General features: G+C 41.9%; 1 protein-coding gene across 1 annotated transcript in view; it reads right to left on the bottom strand.

Moving 5' to 3' along the window:
* Positions 1-67: 67 nt before the first annotated feature.
* LOC119164856 (uncharacterized) overlaps positions 68-21,909 on the bottom strand; it is a 38,824-nt gene continuing 16,982 nt past the window's right edge. The window contains exons 4-5 of the mRNA XM_075872726.1: positions 12,745-12,861; positions 68-1,118 (exon numbers count right to left, since the gene is read on the bottom strand). Of these exons, the coding sequence (XP_075728841.1) occupies positions 1,092-1,118; positions 12,745-12,861 (144 nt within the window). The 3' untranslated portion in view covers positions 68-1,091. The remainder of the gene's footprint in view (positions 1,119-12,744; positions 12,862-21,909) is intronic.

Raw genomic sequence — 21,909 nt, 5'->3', positions numbered from 1 at the left:
TCTCGCCCACGTGATGACTCAGCGTGATAGGGGAACGCGGTAAATAGCAAGAAAAATCCATTCCGAATGAAAAAGGAAGTACCTTTTTTATTTTTAATAATTTCAAGCATCCAAGAGAGCTTTAAACCTAAAAATGAATGTACGCTCCATCCAAATAACTACGGCACTTTCTTCCATCTGCGAAAGCTAGCCGTGCTACGCGGTTGGTTTTAGCAAGTACTTTTTCTTGGCGAATGCAAACACCACGCTATTACAAGAAGTGCTTGACGCCACGGTAACAAACGAGTGCTATTGTACAGACCATTTGCCTAAAGCCTTTTTGGAAGGAACAACGGTGCCTGTGGAGGCAGCCGAGGCAGCTGAGGCAGCTTTCTCAAGGTTAGGGTTGTAAGCGTTTATAGAAAAGAAAATTATAGTATAATTCAGAAAACTTAATGGAGCAAAAAAAATGCGAGGGTGTTCGTCACCTCGCGAATGATAGCATTGAGCGCGTGAAAATTTCCCTATCTTAGAGAGCTTCGCGTTATGCAAATGAGAGGAATAGCGGCACGCGCTAGAACAAAAACGTCCCCTGTGGTTTCTTGTGGCACCTTGCATTGTAAAATTACAACGGCAAGAAGCATAACAAACTGAGGAAAACACAACACGAGCACCGATATAAAGCGGACGCAACGATTGTGCAGCTCAGCTGCGCAATTGTTGCATGCTGTCTTGCACCATTATTGCGTTATGCATAACACTAAATGATCATCAACGATAATTACAACGTGCTCGCATTCACCAAGACCACTTCTCATTACGACCTCCACATTATCTGAAACAATTCAAGGTGAGTCAATGTAATTATAAGTCTGCTATTTCCAACGCTCTGACATGGCATTACGGCCTTCAAATGTATAATGAACAGTATAGTAATAGTATAGTACAGCTAGTTAGGCTATATCATTTTGTATGTCCCAATATAGCATTATGCCCAGAATAGCGCAATATTGGCACGAGAACTGTCGGTGTATACGTGTCCATTCTACAGCAATTTTTTTTTTTCGTAGTCCTTGTGCTCGTTCTGGCCAACCATGGCGCGCAGTGGTCATTCAAGGCCACGGTAGCAACTGGCAGTTCTGCGAAGAAAAAACGTGAAACGTGGAACTCGATAAGATCGAGAAGCAACAAAAATACCTCAAAATACACACACTTAAAGTTATTCGGAATCTTTCGTCTGCATTTCGGCGCAGATTTACCCTAAGGTCATAATGTTTGTTGTACGTGTGTTGTGTGTGAATGAAAGTGGTGTTTTGTGGAATTTATTATCTTGTGTCCAGTGAACTCATGTAGTCGTGGCACTGTAGCTGAGGTCCACTTTCAGCAGGAAAAGTAAGAGCTCGGACTGCGAGCTAGGACATGTCCTTAGCAGGTGGTATGCATTCACCTTCATAAAATATCGTAGCGTTAAGGGCACGTAACCTACAATGGAAAAAGTGACCAGTATCATAGGCTTACTGGTCATTACCATAGCTGACAAGCTTCTTAAAGAATTAAACTTCAGTTCTGCTTAAGGTGCAAGTTACGCATGTGGGTGACAATTTAGCAAGTAAATGGTACCATCGTTTCGATGAAAGAAACGAAACCATCCTAAATGCTGAATTCACATCGTATCAACGCTTCGTACTTAGTAGAGATCTCGTTATTATCGGGATATAAGAATTATCGTGGTGAAAAAGCGAATCGTTAGCGCGTTTTGCGTACCAATAAAGTAATATGTCAAATTGTAATTTTCGTTTTCTCCCAACAAACATAACCTATAACAAATTTCGGAACTCAGACCAGCGTGAACACTCATTATTTTTGTTCAGAAATCAAAATCAGTGCACTTCAGAATAAATTATTACTTAATTAGACCCTCACTAAAGCTACTTACAGAAAAAGCGTAAAACAACGCATTATCATCTTCTCCCTCGCAATATAGATTATGACGCGGGGTGGAACAAATGTATGGAAATTTGGCGTATACTTATGCAGGCTATCGTAACTTGAGCTTGGAAAAGCTTCTACACACACACATTCATGATACTATTATATATATATATATATATATATATATATATATATATATATATATATATATATATATATATATATATATATATATATATATATATATTGCGGTGAATGCAGGCAAAACCAGAGAAGTGAGCCGAAACTGCGTTAGTTTCGTTTTCTCTGGCACCGCGGTCTGGAAATTCAACGATGGATCTCTGAAACCATGCGTGATATTTCCAATATTTAAAAACTAGGCTCACCATAAGCTGAACACGAAGAACAACTTCATCACATCAACAACCACCCAAAAATAATTAATTCAATTATTTGTATCAATTTGTCGATCCTAAGTCATCGAATTAGTAGCCAAACCATTCCGCCTCAGCCCTGGAAATTGGCTGTGAAGACGACAAGTGCCTACCGATTATGGTTTAAACAAAAATCTCTATTGCCCCAAAAACACACGACTAATATATATATATATATATATATATATATATATATATATATATATATATATATATATATGTGTGTGTGTGTGTGTGTGTGTGTGTGTGTGTGTGTGTGTGTGTGTGTGTGTGTGTGTAAGCGCGAGAGAGAGGACGGACGTCGAGAAATAAATCAATATGAAATTAAAGTCGTTCCAAATGAAAACTAATTGCTTACGGCGAAATTAAAGTGGCCGCAGAAAACTGTGTGAGAGACGGCTGACCGACGTGCCACTTGTTATTTCGACATCGCCTTTATTTGTTTTTTCTTCTTCGCAGCCACTTCCTTTTTCGCCATGTTCTCCCTGACAGCGCAACGCACTGCGGGCACCTTCGTTTTCTTTTTCTTTTGTCACCACGACCAGTTTTTTTTATATTTGTTTCTTTTTCATAACGCGCATGAGCCCTCTTTTACTGGGTGCTTCCGGATGCCACTTCAGCTTCCGTATAAAGACACCTGTTACGCACGTTTTCGAGAGAGTGAGTGAGTGAGTGAGTGAAACAACTTTATTCGGTCCACAATAGACGCGAGTAAACTCAGCGTCACCTGGCTAGGCCCACTCGGGGACCATCAGGTTAAACCTGACGGCCCTCGCGCGGGCCCTCTGGACGGCCAGGATTTGAGAGGTCTGGTCCTGGGCCTTGATGAGTCGCTTCATTTCCTCTTGGGTGAAAGGGGGACCGGCAGAGGCGCAGCCCCACAGTACATGCTCGAAGTCCGCATAACCACCACACAGGGGGCAGTCCGGGCTTGGAAACCGTTCAGGGTACATTGTGTGCAGTGCCGCAGGGCTCGGGTAAGTGTTTGTTTGTAGCAGTCGGAGAGTAACAGCTTGGGCCCTGCATAGCGAGGAGTGTGGTAGAGGCAGCAGTCTTCTTGACAGATAGTGGTGCTTGCACTTTTCGAGAGAGAAAAAAAAATTCCCGCAAAAAAAATACAAGCAGAAAAAAAAACGTTCGTCGTGTTTTCTCGCGCTTTCGTAATGGCGCTACTGTTGCGTAACAGCCTACTTTGAAGTTCATTGAGGCGAACCGCCTTCAATCATTACGCTCATTCACTCGCTACGTGATTCCCAACACGTGTGGCTTGCACGTGCTTGCATGTGCGTGTGTGTGCGTGTGTGTGAGATTCATTTCATTCGCTTTCCGTGTGTGTTTATATGTGTGCGTGTGCGTAAGTGTGTTTTTTTTTCGGGGTGGGGGAGGGGGGTGCTTTTCATCGAAGCATGAAATCGATCGTTGCGGCTAAGTTCTCGATCGTGACATAGGAGGGTGTGGGATCACAGCCGACATGAACGCTATTTTTTTTTTTTCGGATGTGAAAATTTGCGCGTGCACGTAAGTAAAACTCGTTTACTCTAATGTAATGAACACGTTGTGGTAGCGAGATGTGTATCGGTTCGGCCAATTTATCGCTTCGATAGCATCGTTTTAATAGATTTCACCATCGAGCATGGCTGGGTGGATGAAAACAAAAAAAAAAGCGATCCGAGTGGAGGACGGCTCTATGCGTACGGAATTGTCGCATTTTTTCATTACAGTCACTGTAGTTTAAAGGGGTCGTGAAACGCTCGCTCTAAAGCGACAATGCGAAGCCACCGGCGTCCACACGCACTAACTAGGTGACGTCATCATAAGTAATTATTTGCCTATCGAGGAACGCGGAACTTTTCGGTACTTGCGAGTGCGTCGAACTGGGACGCTCATCAGCGTCTTTGTCATACGCAATTAGCGCTAACTTGAACTCTGACGTCATATTAAGCGGCGTCCTTGTGGGACGCGGATCGCGTATGGCAGACGCCGATGAGCGCTTCTTGCGCGTTCTCGATATGCCATAGAGTCCCGCGTTTCTCGATAGGCAAAGCTTCTATGCAGGTCCACTCGGGCTGATGATACAGTTAGCACATGTGGCTGCCGTTGGTGCCGCATTGTCGTTGTAAAGCGACCATTTTACGACCCCCTTAATGTTGGGAATCGCACGAGACAAGGTGAGAAAGAGAGATAAACAAAAAAAAGAAAGATGAAGTATATACGTAGAAAAACTCACACGGTTCCTTATGAATGAGCCCCAAGATGATCTGGAGAACAAAATCCATCTTTTTTTTTTTCTCAATTGATGCATCCCGCACCCTTCTTCGAAAGCTTTCCTCTGCTAACGTGTTGCAAGCACGAAACGCCTCCGGCATCAGAGGCATTGCATGCTTTATGCACATCGCATGGCCTCCCTGATCGGCGCCCCTTTAAATAGTAACAACAATGTGAACACTCCAATTGGCGTGATTACTTGTGTTTGTTTACAAACTCTGTGTAGTGCGGACACATTTCTATGTAGTGTGGACACATTTCCGTGTGGTGTGCACACATTCAGTATTAAAAAAAGTGGACTCATTGCGTAAGCGTTGTGCTATGTACATATGTATATCATTGGGTTTGCTGCAAAATATGCGATGTCGACTTTTGTGCAAGAGAAGAGGAGTAGCTGGCGCCACGCTTTGGCACCAACCTCTCCTTATAAACATTTAATTAAAAAAAACAATATCTGGGGTTTCACGCCCAAAAGCCAGAATATGATTATGAGACGCGATGTGATGAAGAGCTCCGGTAATTTCAGCCACCTGGTGCTCTTTAACTTGCACTGAAATCACTCAAGACACGAGCCTCCCGCATTTCGCATTCATCGAAACGTGACCGCCGTGGCCGAAATCGAACCCGTGACCTTTGGCTGACTTTCGGCACACATTTGACGATGCTACAACGTCGTGTCATCATGCGGCGTCATAGTGACCCAGTAATGTCGCGAACTTCACCAATATGGGGGCGTAAATATGACGTTCAATGATGTCGTCGCGTCATGACTTTTTTTGCAACAATCGTGTTGACGCCAACACCGCGGGACGCAAACGACGGTCAATTTTCGAACAAGGGTTGATTGATTGATTGATTGATTGATTGATTGATTGATTGATTGATTGATTGATTGATTGATTGATTGATTGATATGTGGGGTTTAACGTCCCAAAACCACCATATGATTATGAGAGACGCCGTAGTGGAGGGCTCCGGAAATTTTGACCACCTGGGGTTCTTTAACGTGTACCCTTTCGAACAAGGGTGAAACAAAACAAACACCACCAGGCCCACGCGGAAAGCGCAGTACAGTCACACCGAAGGCTGCAAAAGCGGCCTTTCGGAGCCTTTTTAAACATTCGTTCGGTAACTGCAACAAGCGCACTTCCAGGGTACCCACTACACCATAAATCGTAATTTTCGTGCAGACATTCAACATATGTTTTCCTTCGTCAGTTTTCCGCAAAGCATGATACCCACTGAACACTTTCAAGGAATCTTGTGTAATTTTTCGATGCTGTGGCTGACGACGATGAAGAATTATGCCTATAGCGCTATTGTAATGGGGTTGCACGATTAGACCCACTCGTTACGCAATTAGCATTGTGTGACGCCTGGTTGACCTTTTGCCGTTCTAAAGCGCTTTCTTACGCACTATAATGTGATTTATTTCCTGACATGAAACCTGCCTTTAGGGTCAGTTCGCCACGCAGTTCCAAGCATCGGCGCAGCTCTGTGGTCGAATACTGGGCTGGAAGGCAGAGGACCCACCCGCGCTGAAATGCCAATGTGTCCCTGGTGTTTTTTATTTACTCGTTTTTTTTCTAGCTTTGCATGACAGTGGTTACGGACACTGGCAGTGACAGCTGTTGTTGTGATCTCATAACAGCTCTCGCTGTTATATACCAGTAGGAATGGATAGAGAGCAATATGTGTCTCCATTGCAACAGGTTAGGGTGACATGTGAGGCACAAAGACCAAATTTCAATACAACGTAATGTCTTGCATATCCCTGTTAACTACAGTTTTCTTTAAGAAACACAGTTTACAGCGTACTCTTCTTTACTTCACTGTTCGTGTGAACTAGGCTTCATGATATTCTGTATTTGATTTCCCGCTACGCTGCCACCGCTAATCCACTAACCTCCTTTTGCCACTCTCTGCGGTGGGCGTGTTTACCTAACCCACACTGTGCCTTAAGTTTCATACAGCGCAACGTCCAAACAATTACAAGCGATCGTACACAAAAATATTCCATCGCTTCCTAAACCTGTTTTGAGCGTGTTCCTACATTGGGGCGTAATATCTAAATCGATAATCTACGCGAACGGCTTCCCGGAGCCTAATGCCCAAACGATTACTCGGCGGGATCCGATACAAAAAATATTCCATTGCTTCCTCAATCTGTTTTTAAAGTTGTCTTAAATCAGGCAATAAACCTACTCCAAGCAGGGTTTACGACATATTTTCGAGAAGTTTCAGATAATCACTAGAAAAAGACGAGAACTCAATCTACGACGTATATATATATATATATATATATATATATATATATATATATATATATATATATATATATATATATATATATGAGATATAACAGACAGTAATGCCAAGGAATGTACAGGGGAAGTTATTAGAACCAATGGAATGTAAATAAGAAGAAAGAAGAAAGAAAACTGGATGAAAAAATTACCAGCTGTGAGCAGGAATCGAACCCACGACCTTCGAATAACGCGTTCGATGCTCTAACCACTGAGCTATCACAGCGGCCGTCCCTCCATCCACTTTTTGGGGTTTATACGTGAATTTAGAAGTAGGAGTGACAGTCAGCGCCATCTATAAGCCAAACAACGAGTGTGAAAACACTCTTATTCGCATGTTTGGCGTCACGTAGCACGTGAACTTATTATGAGCGGGCAGCTGATTAATTGTCCCTCTTATACAACCTAAACACACCAAGTCTGCCAGTACGAGACCCTCGTTCAATGAAATAAGGGAGAGAAGTGTATACCTAAGGGCTCGTATTTCCGTGTTTTAACACAATATTAATGAGATATAACAGACAGTAATGCCAAGGAATGTACAGGGGAAGTTATTAGAACCAACGGAATGTAAATAAGAAGAAAGAAGAAAGAAAAGTGGATGAAAAAATTACCAGCTGTGAGCAGGAATCGAACCCACGACCTTCGAATAACGCGTTCGATGCTCTAACCACTGAGCTATCACAGCATAAGAAGTATATATATATATATATATATATATATATATATATATATATATATATATATATATATATATATATATATAAACCCAATGATGCAAACACATGAACAGTGTTGCCAGTGATGGCGTTACATGAGAACACAAAGCGACTCCACACTGCAGTGTATACAATTTTCATCACGACAACAGCATTGCCTAAGCTTTATTGATATGGAAGTCGTTATTCTAACGGTTAGTTGCCGATACTGTAAAGCACAAAATTTTCACCACCTCTCCTGTCTGTTCCTCCTCATTCATTTATTGATCATTCTACCGAACATTTTTTTAATTGTAAATGCTCAGGTACTCACTGGTACCAAATTATGATTGATACTCAGGTAATTTGCTACTTAGTGGTACCAAATTATGATTATTAGGCACGACATAGTGCGAGAAACCGGCTTAACAATGACCCTCTTTAACGAGCGCCTACATCTAAGCACACGAGGGCTGTTGCATTTACCGCTAATTGAAATGCAGCCTCTGTGGACAGGAATCAAATCCGCATTCTGATTTTCGCAGCCTGACACGCCATGCTCTAAGTTACATGTTACGGTGGTTATTCGGTGAAGAAAGTTAACGAACGACGAGTAGGTGTTGCGTAGCTCTATTCACGGGAACATAAGGAGTACTTACTGGAGTGCAAAGTGAAAGGTTCCCAAGCTGAAAGCTTTACAAAGACGAGCGAGTGGATTTTTTCACACGTCCAGTGCCCTTCATAGAGGCGATATCTCCGACACCTTTTTTTTTAATAGAACTCGTGTACCAATGGCAGCGCTAAACAGTTTGCCTATTAGGATTTCGCGCTTGTAGGCTAAACGCTGTAATGTCCGCTTGCGCAATCCAAAACATAAAACAAAATAAAACCAGGTGACATCAAATGACAGCCGTACGAGACATAGGTGAAAGCGGGCTGAAGGGGGGCAGCATGAGACATTATTGGCAGGATAAAACTGACAACTGATATTCCTCGTATATATACCTTGATGACGTCAGGCGAATCACTTTTGTGACACCACAAAGTGCGGCGAAGATGAGAAGCGCAAAAACAATAGAGCGCATTAGTTCTTTATGTTCTTTTTCAAGTGCGGCTTGGGACCTATTTAACATCGACGTGTAAGTTAACATCCTAGAATAATATGAAAACAGCTCATAATCTTTTATTCCAACGACGGACGTGGCAACGTAGCTTTCTTGTACCTTCTTCTCTTCGACAGAGAAACGAGAACATCTGGAATTTCAATACAATTCAAGTAAAAAAAAGTGCGCTCGACATCGGCAGAAAAACAAAGAAAAAGTTACTTCAGAAGCGTCCTTGAACATTCCTGAATCGCGAAGACCGGATAGCATCTTGAGAATGCAGCGCACCAACACACGCATTTCTAAACTTTCCTTCGTGAACGAACGTAAAAAAAAAACACACACAGAAACCCTTTACTTTGAAGAGGGCAATACTGCATGAAGTTTAATATTTTTTTTCGAAAGCCTCACGAGTTGAAATGCGCTTAAGAACAATATTGCAAAGTGCCTAGGCGCGCGCCATGAATTCGAAAGTCATGGATTTGAAACATACGCGACTTCTCTACGTAGCTGTAGACGTGGATACAGCCGGATCTCCGGAGGCTCACCCGAAAACTTGCAAAGCAGCACAACACTTCTAGCACAAAGTTAAAGAAAACGCAGCTCCACGCCAGTCAAACGTGCCAGCATGTCATGGTATCTAATCCCGGCCGTGGCGGCTGCATTGGTGTTGGTTGCGAAAATGCTTGGGTCCCGTGTATACTTAAATTTAGGGGCACGTTACAGAACCCTACTACGGCGTCCACTACGGCCATTCAATACGGCTTCTGTCATATTCATAAGGTGATCTTGGGGTGTTAAAACTCCCAGTTATTATTAAGACTGAGAAACCTGGGGAAGCTAGTAACATAGTGGCGCCGCGATTCCCGGAGTTCGCGCGGTTCTGTTCACAGAACCGTCAATTACGTCAATGCTTGAGATAAGCATGTAGGCTTTCCTCAGTTGGGGGAGAATTTGTTAGGGAGATTTGCAAGTCTGGTATGCACCATGCTCACTAGCTTTTGATGCGTTTTATCAACTTCACTCCTATTACGGCAGTTGAGACATGTGTCCCTTTCAGCGGGTCCTGTCCGGTTTTTTTTCTTGTTTTGTTTTGTTTTGTTTTTCATTAGATTCAGTCATCAAGCACCGGCAAAGTGCCCACGAGAGGGACAATCGAGCGCTCTGCTAGTCAGTGACGCCCTCTCTTGCGTGGCGCAGGAATCAACCGCTTGGGACCGAAGCAGTTTTGACAATTTCGAGTCAACTTTTGTCATTAATTGTTGGTTGTTGTTTTTAATTGTGTTATTCACGCCCTGTTCATTTATTCTAACTCAGTTTGAGCATTGTTAGACACGCTTTAGACTCGTATTGATCGCTTGAATTTGAGTGTGACCACGCGACTTGAGATCTACGGATAGAATAGCGGTACGCTTGAAGTGCCACACACTCTAAAAATCATTGCAATGAACTCAGTCCCCGTACTACCTGGGGCAAACGTGGTGGTAGTACGATAAGGCTATCTAGTACGATAGGGCTATCTGCATAGTGAAAAACATGGCTGACCTGTGTGTGATTGCCCTCGTTTCGTCTGCTGTTTTTGCTCCCGATACTTATTCAGTGTTCTTCGATGTAATTTTCTTAAGTGTTTTCATTATTATTGTACTAATGAATATGTACTCGATTAATGTTGGTGAACGTACTTGACTTGATGCTGTGATTCGATTTACTCGCTGTTTCCTTTTTATTGTTACTTTTTGGTATTCTGTTTTCCGTTCATGTTGCTTGAAATGTATGTATTCACTTAAATCCCCCCCTATGTAATGCCCAATTGGGCCTTTAGGGTATTGAAATAAATAAATAAATAAATAAGTTTGAGCCCTGATGGGGTTAGTGTACGCGACAGGCACTACGCTCGGCTGAATGGCAACTACATCATGTAGAATTGCACTGCGGAGTTTCCATACCTTTGCGCCATTCATTGCGAACCGACGTTAACAACAAAGATTCCTGTTTATTTTCTCTCCGACTGTGACAGATGGAACAAAGTGATTCTGTGTTGTGCCCATGTGCGCATGCGCGAACAATCCTGTCACGCACAATTAACAAGATGGGCACTCGGAGCTCTTGATCACTCTTTCGCCTTCCTCTTATTTTTTGGGCCTGCCCCGCCGGAGGGTAGCAGTCTAGCAGATAACATGCAGCCTGATTACCTCTCGGCTTTACCTTTCTTCTTTCTCTCGCCCTCTCCTTCTACGTCGTCTACTTAGCTTATTGTCACCAAGTCGGCTCTGGGTATTTTGTGTCTATGGAAGACACGAGTATACATAAATAAATATAAAACGAGTGCATAGCACAAGTCATCTGGAAGTAATATGGATGTAAGAAAACAGCCCAACACCCTCAGAACGCTACTCGCTCCATTAAATAATGATTCGCTTGAAGCACTGTGCTTGCAGTAATGAAAATATCAACATTTGTTTCTCTTTCCATTACACGACTCGGTCAAAAGGCAATCGTTAAATATTACACAATGTTATGCTATTTTAGGTGGTATAGCTGGTTAGTTTACGGGCTCATTTGGCATTGTCTTACTTTCAATGAATCAAGCACCGGGGGAAAAGGTGATTGCATTTTTTTTTTCTTTTTTTTTCTTGGTGCTGTAATATCCAATGTTAACGCAGTTTCCATTTTATTAGGGAACTTAGGCACACCGGAAACCATGTCAGCGGGTATAAATGTCCTGTGACCAAGCCCTAAATTGCTTCTGTCGTGAAACAACAACATGTTGTGAGCGCATATCGACTAAATCGAATATCGTATCGAATGTCGTATCGAATAAAATCCAGGATTACTGTTCTTTGTATTCTGCAAAACGTCCCCATGTAGAAGGCTCGTTGGTTTAGCGATTGTCACTCACTAACGTTCAATAATATTACAATGAACATTGTATGCCATAAGTAGGTGAATGCATGTTTCGTAATTAACAGACTTTTTAAGACTTCATGTCTCCACTATAGGTCATTGCGATATATATGACATCGTGGGTATCAACCTCCATTCACTACAACAGTTAATTTTATACTTTTTATTACGCGAAAACTGATTAAGAGGTTATAGAGCTACCTCTATCTTACATAAAACGTTCTATTTTAAAGTTGTAAAGCTGCACGGACTCACGGCATGAACATTGGTAAACGAAGCGAGCATTCAAATTTGTAGCAACGAATTCAAAATAGTATATATGTTAAATACCTCCCAGTGCACTATCAACTGTATTAGTAAGTAAGTATGTACACTGTATTCGTATTTACAGGTCTGCATTTCTTAGTTGAAAGAAACGGCGCCAAATGTGGCTGATATTCTTTCGATTTTAGAGTTACTGTATATGGTCTTTACGGGAAAATACTGTACTGTACATGCTCCCTACATGACCATATACAATAGTTCTAAAATCACAAGAATATTGATCGTTCATGCTTCCTTCGGGTAGCATATCAGAATCAGAATCTCGATGATATCGTTTACGCTACTATATATATGCATTATCGCAGCAATATTGCATATGCCACCTCTTAGGTAAAGTATATGCAATATATCCTTGTGATAAAAGGCATATAGTATATGCTACCTGTCAGTAGCATATGTATATGTTACCATACGCTACCGTATGCTATGCTGCAACCATAGGATAGCTACGTAGTTACATGATATGGTAGCATATGTCACGGTTTCTACCACATGCATATGCTACCAGATCACTAACCTGACCCATCGGTAGCATATGGTAGATATCGATAGAATATGCATATGCTGCCTATCAGTGGCATTAGGCCGCATATGCAGTAACTACTCCATTTCTACTCAATTTCAGGCATCTAACCAACGAAACAAAACTTACACGTCACTCAATGCATTAAAGTATAATACGCGCTAAGAGGTTGGCGAGAGTCAGAGTCTGTTGACAGACATGGTTTTTTCTCGTTGTTAGGAAGACCCGTATAAAACCTTTTTTAATTACGATTTACCTAGTGATATAGCGACTCACCTCAATTAGACTCTTAATCTGGGATAGCTTGACCCGCGAGTAAGACAGCGCGCACGCCATGGCCCTGAAAGCCGGTGACGACAGATTTTCAGAAGCCTTCCCAAGCGCCCAGAAGGTCTGTGTTTATTGAAACATAAAAAGAAAGCAAATACATAGTGTAGATTGAACACTCTTGTTGGAATGTACCTAACATGGTACTATAGTCAAACTTTAAGGGGCAAAAATAGGCAGATGTGACGGAATATTTGGTAAGCAAGTGACGTCATATCGTCGGTGCTAGCACAAAATTTCCGTTTTAAAGTTTTGAGGAAGCACTACGCAATGAAGAAGGAAGTGCGCTTCAGCTCCGCTAACGCGACAGCATCAAACGTACGAAAATCTGTCCCACACCAAAGTTTTTACTCCGTACTGCTTTACTTGCCACTGGTCCGCAAACGAATTATCACTTTGCAGATATGTTTCAAGAAGGGGTGTTTCAGAGACTTTGCCGTAGAAATGCACGTTAGGGTCTCTGGTATTTTACAAGGAGCATGAGCGCATTGTTAAAACTTAGCAGCTGCGTTAAAAACACCGCTGCTAAGCCAAACATAATGTTCTCATACATTTAACTCATAATATGTGTAGCATGAACCAGTGGCAAGTTGACAGATTAATTTACCCAATTATTGTGGCGCACACTAATTTACGATGGACCATGACGACGACAGGCCAACAGGACGACGACTTGATAAGCCCACAAGCCTTGAGCCTAAGGTGCTTCGCCCTTAAAAGTGCGCGGACAGTACGCGCACTATTTTATGACTTGCGCTCCGATAAATTGAAGTTACGTGTAACGTATACAGGTATGCGAACGGTACAGAGATAAATATCTTAGCGATGTGCTTACCGATTACACGAATAGTATCGCATAGACGCATATACCAGGCCGCAGGAATACTGATTCTTGAAAATTCAGCCAGCGTGTATACAGTACTCCAAACCGTTTCCGAAGTTTGTTATCGAGAATTCATGGTTATGTGTTTCATGTGTTTGCTGTTGCATCTTTGCCACCTTATTACTTGCATAGCACATCGTTTTCGCGAGGGAAGCGCTAGGTGTTAAACGCTATCCGCATCGTCCCGCTACACGTTGGACACCGTGCTCCACATGTTCACCAACGCTGAAACACATCTTCAAATTATGCGCTCATCAAAAACAATCCTCACCAGTCATTCTAAAAATACATGTAAGTGCAAAACACACACAAACACATAAGCACACGCAAAAATCACCAACAGTTACGACACAACCTAAAGCAAAATCTGAGCGCAGATTCGGATTGGGGCAAGGCTAATTGTGTGACGTTGTGGATTTTCCGGAATTTCCGCGAAGATTTCGAGTGTGCTATCCATCATAATTTCGTGTGAAGTAGGAGAACACTAAGGCTCGTATTGAAAAACTAACCTTGGGCTTACACCTCGAGTTTTCCCTGAAGTTTCTGCACCCTCTACATGCGTTATAAAGGCACTAAAACGGTATCGAGGTCAAAGATCACAAGATCGGTTCACGAATACAGGCCTACTTGTACATCGAGCACAATAAAGGTTTACAACCGATCAGAAAAAGTCGAGGTAAGGCCGAGGATAGTTTGTGAATACGGGCCTAACTATTTGTTTATTTACCTAGCTAAATGGCATGTGCTCACTTCGGGGGATTGGCCAAAAATGCAACGTTGAGACTTAAATGTTATTTTAGGTAAGCTATGAAATTTAAAACCAGAAATAAACAAATCAAATGACAGTAATACGAAAAACTTAACTACAAGTAATATGCTCTTGAGCTCGCATTCCAGACTGCCGTATTAACCTTAAGTGAACAATTTTGAAAACTTCGATGTCAATTTGATGAAATGACAAATAATTTTAAATACAAGATTAAAATGGTACTCGTTGAGTAGTTATAATGAAAGTACACACGGCATCAAAGGCATCCCTGTGGCAGTATCCCAAGCATGAGGCACCGAAGCTTAAAGCATTTTCCTCTGATGAGGTCAAGCCTAATTTTGCAAAAGGAGTAATCAGAACTACCCCTTTATTCGACTTCCTTCGGGTAAGCGAGGTACCCACAACATATATGTCAGGTACCATGTGAACCTTGTTGATGCTGCACGTCGCGGATGTCGAAAAATTAAGGCTGATAAATTTGCAGGTCGGAAGAAATTTCAACCACACACTCGTTGCATAATTAGCATTGTGTTATGACTGCAGTTTTACCTTCTGCCACGCTTTCTTAGATATAGGTTAAATCGATTACTTGACCTACATGACGCTTGCCTTTTCGCAAATGAAATGAACCACCACGGCTCTGTGGTTATACGCGGGTGCTATGCGCAGGGGCCTTCATTGCCTCTACATAACATTACTCGAGCAAAATATTATTCGCTACATGCACAGGCAGTTTCGCGCCTAAATAAAACTTTCCTTTGTGATGTTTGTTCCCTCCGTGCATAGTCGCGCTTTAATGGCAGCAACCACAACCCCCTCTTTCTAATGCCGATGGCGATATGAGCTGCACCGTTTTTCAGCCGAAGCTTCGCCACACATTCGGACCGACCAAACGCCTTTTTTTGCAATACAGTGGTGCACCCAACTCTTTCAAACACGAATGGCATGGGTGTAATCTGCGTCACGTAGTACTTTACCAATGTAGCCAATATTGACTTTTCAAAAAAAAAAAGGAAACACAAGCGAACCAGACTACTATTGTTCTGTAACACAGCTATAATCACCCTTTTAACGTGCTGTTTCCTTTCTTTATCAGTTTAGCCTCTACTTAACCTTTTGAGATGCTATGCACACAACTGTGCATACCACTCGTTTTTTATATACATAAAACAGAGGCTAAGAAAGAGCAAGATATATCGTACTTTGAATGAATTGAACATCCTGCATAATAAATTTACCTTCATTTAACTTCATTTTGCAGTGCACTGATACGTACGGCCACTTTTCTGTAGGCACTAGAACGTTCTATGAGTCGTGCGTCCTGCCGCTTCCTGCTCGCAATGTGAAAAGCTGAATTTTTCTTTGCTCAAAATGAACATAGACAAAAATAGTCCAGTGTTATATTCTTAGCCTGAGATTCGATTGCGCTTATGCCAAAAACAAGCATTGATTACTTCAGGGTTAAAATATATTTCATTACGACCTAATTACGATGACATATTTATATTGAAAAGGTATCTTATTATTCTTGTTATAATAGAATATTGAGAGCCTTGAAGTAACGTTGTAGTGAGTTGGCACATTTGCAGACAGTTCTTTATAGGTAGCGCCTTAAAGGGTTAAACTCGTACTTAGTGCATAGTACTTAAATCGTACCTTAATAGCGAGTATCGTACTTAAAGATCGAGCAGCATCCTCGGTCTCGCCACGACATAGCGCGCACGCGTGTGTGCGTGTGCGCTTTTTATTCGCAAACATGTGATTAGACGTCCCATGAATGTTCCTTGGCAATGCACAGTATAGGATCGAGGAATAGCTCTTTAAGTAGGTTTGCGTTTGAAAGAAGTGTCTACATTCTCAATTTCTTTAAAAAACAATAACAGCATGGAAGACGCATCAATTGTAAAGAAATAGCAGAAAATACAAATCAGAAACACTAGACATAAGCACTTTTTTTTCAATGTTTCATGCAGTCTCAAACATGAAAATAAAAAAAAATCAATTCAATGTGACGGTCTTGCATAAGCACAACAAAAAGGGGCGCTTTACACGTCTTCTTTGTTATACAAAACACCGGAACCCCACTTCCGGAAAATGCGTTTTCTAGTAGATAAACCTTGAGCTGATAAAAACCACGACGACATTATTCGGACCCCAAGGGGTGCCAGGACAACGGAAGCTAAAGGTGAACGTATCGGTAAATTTCGTTCAAAACATCTGAAGCCCTTTTTTGTGTTCTTTAACTTTTTTTATTCAACCAAAATGATCAGGCAGTTTCGAAGCGGACTTAGATGACAATGTGCTTCCACGCTGTCATCGTCAATGTCTTACTGGCCAAAGTTAACTATACTGAACTAGCAACACAAAAGTTACGAATCTATAGCTTATGGCGGAACAAAGAATGGATAATGAAGAGGAACTTTGGCGTTATTTCTTATTTTCCTATCGGTATCAGCTATTATACCCCAAAGAGGCCATTAAGGTTTGAACCCCCAACTTTCCGTTAAAACCTTTTCTTTTTCCCACTGTTTTTTCATTTAATAGAAACTGTGCGAACATTTATAAACTAGTTGCATTAACCACAATATAGATGTTTAGGTGAGGCTGCTAACAAAAAAAATGAGAGGGGAAGCAACTCCTTTCTTTTCTTTTTTTCAGTCTTTTTTATTCTCACTCTATTTCTTCGTATCTTCCTCTCTTTCCTTACGTTTACATATTTTTTCTTCCACCCTATCTCTCGTTTTCTAATATTCCCCATGATTGCTACCGTCAGCTGTACCACCGTTTAGTGTCTGCTTCAAGTACCATTCAACCCCAACGACAAACGTTGCCATCTAGTCAATCGAAAAACCCATTAACATAATTCAATATTTCACTGGTTCCACCCGCGCCACGGCAGTCGCTTTTAGATCGAGGCGAAATGCTGGAGACTCAAGTGCTCAAGCTCAGGCATGCCAGATGGTCGAAATTAATCTGCAATGCGCCACTACCACGCCTGTCATGGCGAAAATCGCTTCGCGACCTCACACTGATAAGACATAACTTACCGTCGCATGCATATATGCCTATTTCTTTCTTTTTGTGCACCTTGCAATGGTTAGTCCGAGTATATATAGACTCCACAAAAGGTCACTCGGAGTTACCCTGAGTTAGGTACACGCCCCGCCACGGTGATCTAGTGGCTAAGGTACTCGGCTGCTATAACCAGCAGATCGCGGCATCAAATCCCCGCTGCGGCGGCTGTATTTCCGATGGAGGCGGAAATGTTGTAGGCCCGTGTGCTCAGATTTGAGTGCACGTTAAAGAACCCCAGGTGGTCGACATTTCCGGAGCCCTCCACTACGGCGTCTCTCATAATCATATGGTGGTTTTGGGACGTTAAACCCCACAAATCAATCAATAGCTTGTGTTATCTACATGTCGTGCACTGCACATATCATTGCACTCTTCACGCTGGACATACACAGTAACATGTCAGGCGTACCACCACGGAAATTTCTACGATATCTACCTATCTACATATGGTCCAGAAACCAATTTTCCGAATCCAGTCTTCTTTTTTTTTTCAGTTGACTATACCGTTTCACTTAACCATCACTTTTTGTGAGTACGATCGTTCAACAAAACCACTTACTGACTTATTGCACAAGGTTCCATTGGAGCGCGTCACTACCTCTGTGAAGATGCCCCGTGACTGGACGCTCTAGAAAACGGACTTGCACAAAGCTTTTCCCTTGAGTTCCTTAATTATGAGCGCGCGTGTTTGCCTACGCTCTTCCTCGCATTTTCTGTTTGTGTTTCCCAGCGCGTATTTACCTTGGACCAACAGGCAAGGCGCTGTCCACACAACTTCGACTGCTCTGATAATTTTGTGCAGCAAAAATGAAAAAAGATACATACACCAAATCATAAAAAGGTGCAGGAGCTAGGAATTACTTGCATTACCAGTCGCTCTTGGTGCTCTGTTCTGCTGTAAAGATTAAATGCCGTATTCACAAAGGAACCCTGGTCTTAGCTAGAGCTTTCCTGAAGTTTCAATCCTCTACGTGCGTTATAAAGGCACAAAAATGTTAAAGAGGTGAAAGAGTACGACAACATTGGTTCGTGAATACTAGCCTTCTTTGTTCATCAAACGCAATAAAAGCTTACAACCGATAAGGTAAAAGTTACACCATCTTCCACTAAAGGGAACCATGTATCGATGCGAAGCAGAGTGCGCTAGCGCTTACACATGCGGCTGCGTTGACGATGGCGCTCATCGAGTTGTTGCGCAAGAGGGAAACCTGGAGATGTGCGAAGCACGCAGTGATATACCGGTATTTCCTTTCGGAGTGTGCCAATCGCTGCTAATGAAAGACAGGAAGCACCGATTGGACACAAGAGACCCGCAGTCCGCTCTTAGTTATCGCTTACGCTGTCAAAGTATACGATCAACCACCAATAAATAACTGGATGACCAGGTATCCAAGTCTTAGCCATTTAAAATGACGTTCTTTGAGACCATTCGAAGCAAGAGGTGTTTTTGTCGATCCACGCGTCATTAGTATTGGACAATAATACAATAGCGGAGCAGTACAACGTTGGAAAGAACACAAGGCTACCGTACGCACCTGGTTCATTCCCATCATTCCTTGCTTCACATGACTCGTGTTTACACGCCCGCGTTTCAATCCAACCAATTCACAACGATCGATGCTGTACATAATAGGAAAGTTAATGCACACCCGCACATATATAATAAATTTGAATTAGATTTAGGTATAACTTTCCGTTCTTTTTCGCGCTTTCCAGCCGCCATGCAAAGGTAAATGGCTTATCACTGTTCGTTATATTGCTATGACACGCACTGCAACATTTGCCAGGCATTGCGCGTTCATAGATAATAAAAATTCAGGCGTTTATTGAAACAAACAAAACAACAACACATCATAATTAAAACTAAAGAAGATGGATTAAAATGTAACATCGTTAGACATGACTGCTACGGTTCGTAAATCTCTCGTGATAGCCGCGTTATGTCACTGAAATCTGGCGCTGGAGATAACGTTGCTTCTGACGCGAAACCGAAAAATACGCCAATACGTCCTGCAGACGCAAGACGCGAAATTAAGCACGCTCCTTGGCCCTAAATTATCACGTTTCGATTTGCTATTACTGTATTTGAGGTGTATCTGCGAAGATTCCCGCCCCGGTGGTCCATATAGTGATTATGGTACTTGGCCACTGACGCGCAGGTCGCGGGATCGAATCCCGCTTGCGGAGGCGCGTTTCAATGAAAGAGATATACCCGAGACCCGTGTACATCGAGTCCTTCACCACGGTGTCTGATAGCGATACAGTGGTTTTGGGACGTAAAACCCTACAATTATTGATAGTAGTTATTGCGGTATAACTTCCCGAAAACACTATGTTATTGAAAACGCCGTACTGGAGTGCTTCGAAATTTTGGAACACTTAAGGCCCGTGTACATAGTAATGTAAGTACATGGGCCACGAGGATTCTCGCCTGCATCGAAAATGCAGCCGCCGCTGCAGAGATTTGATCCCGCGACCTGTGGGTCAGAATTGAAGATCCATAACCCTTAGACCACCATAGTAGGCCCCCTATAGTTAATATTATGCCACCAATAAACCGTACATCCATGAGAAGTCGTGGTGCGAATACTGAGGCTGCCGCAGAGCTGGTTGCATTTATTTATTTATTTATTTATTTATTTATTTATTTATTTATTTATTTATTTATTTATTTATTTATTTATCTATTTGCCCTAAAGGTACATTTGTACATTATAGAGGGGAGGCGCGGAAATACAGATGAACAACAAAATAACTACAGGATTATGTAAACACATTTAACATGAAGATAAATATAATGATGAAGTTTTGCATGCAAAAAATACACTTTATTCCTCCTCCGCACTCACCCATCCCCATTGCTTTTTCTCTCGCCTTTTTTTCTTTCCCGGTCTTTCTTTCTTATTCCTCTATCTTCCATTTTATTTGCATCCCCTTGTTTCTCGTTTCATCTTTCTAGCTCTTTCTCTCACTCTCTATATCTTTATCGGCCTTACTCTGATCCTCTGTTATTACCTTCATCTTTCTCTTTCTGTTTTTACTTCTCTCATTCTCATTTCAATGTCACGCTCTTTTTCAAGCGCAACAAAAAAAACTAGCTCTTTATTTGTCACCATGCGCTGCTATACAATACGGCGAAAACAAACTTCCGGGAAATGGGTTTTGTCCTGGATAAACCACAAGCAGAAAAAAAAGACTGAGGAGACATTTTTATACCAAGCAGCACCAACACAATAGAGCCTAATGTTGAACACACATTTAAACATTCAAGACATCTCAAACTCTTAGCCGCATTTCTCTCTTTTTTTTACTATTTTTCATTCAACGAAAAACGATACGCCCGTTTCGAATAAGATTTAGATGACAGTGCACTTTCAAACTATCATCTTGAAGATGTTAGTGACGATACCTATCTGTAATGAACTAGCAAAACGAAAACAACGAATCTAGCTTGCGGTGAAACCAAGGATAATGGGGGGTCTTTTTTTTTCTTTTCTTATCTTATCAGCGATTCTGCCTCGAAGGGGTCATTAAGGTCTCCACCACAAAGGTGCAGCTAACGCCTCGTGTTTTCTCTTTTTTTTTTTGTCAACAAAGAATACGCTCACTTTTACAAAATGTTTAAGCTAACAAAAACATAGATGTTATGGTGAGGTTACCAACACTAAAAAAAAAGGGTAGTAAGGAGACTATCTATCTAGTCGAGAACTGCCTCAAGACAAAGTGGCACATGAGTTTACTTACAGAAGGTCATGCGTATATTGGGAAACACCTAACCATCAAGCGCGCATCCTTTCTGTGCGAAAGTCAGCATTTCCGAAGTCATCGCTTCAACATACGACACGAGACGTCGCTCACCCTACTGATGCCTTTCATGCTTCGTCTCGCATAAATGGTCTACCACCTGGTTTTCTACGACGCAGCTCTTCAAAGGCTCTTAACGGTCGCCATTCATGTCATAAGGACGCCTTGTTCATGGTAGACCAGCTGACACATGAGGAAAATGCCGACCAACGCCGTGACGACTCAAAGAGTGAAAATCAGTCTTCACGCACTGGAGTAGCTTACTCCCAATCTCGCAGACTTGGCCCGCCTCCTGGTTTTCCATCGCTTGGCTCTTTCGTGACTCAAAATGTCCATCTCACATCTAGCACTCTCACAATGGTCGGGATAGAGCTGCGGAGCTCTATCCGACCATTGTGACGCCGAGCCCTGGACTTACCACCCAGATTCATGCGCCAGAACAGCTCGCATCGTTATTTATTTATTTATTTATTTATTTATTCATTTATTTATTTATTCACTTATTCATTCATTCATTTATTCATTTATTCATTCATTCATTCATTTATTCATTTATTCATTTATTTATTTATTTATTTATTTA

Source organism: Rhipicephalus microplus, chromosome 9 (genome assembly GCF_043290135.1).
Source record: "Rhipicephalus microplus isolate Deutch F79 chromosome 9, USDA_Rmic, whole genome shotgun sequence".
Classification (NCBI taxonomy): Eukaryota; Metazoa; Arthropoda; class Arachnida; order Ixodida; family Ixodidae; genus Rhipicephalus; species Rhipicephalus microplus.
This window is presented reverse-complemented; position numbering and strand designations above follow the sequence as displayed.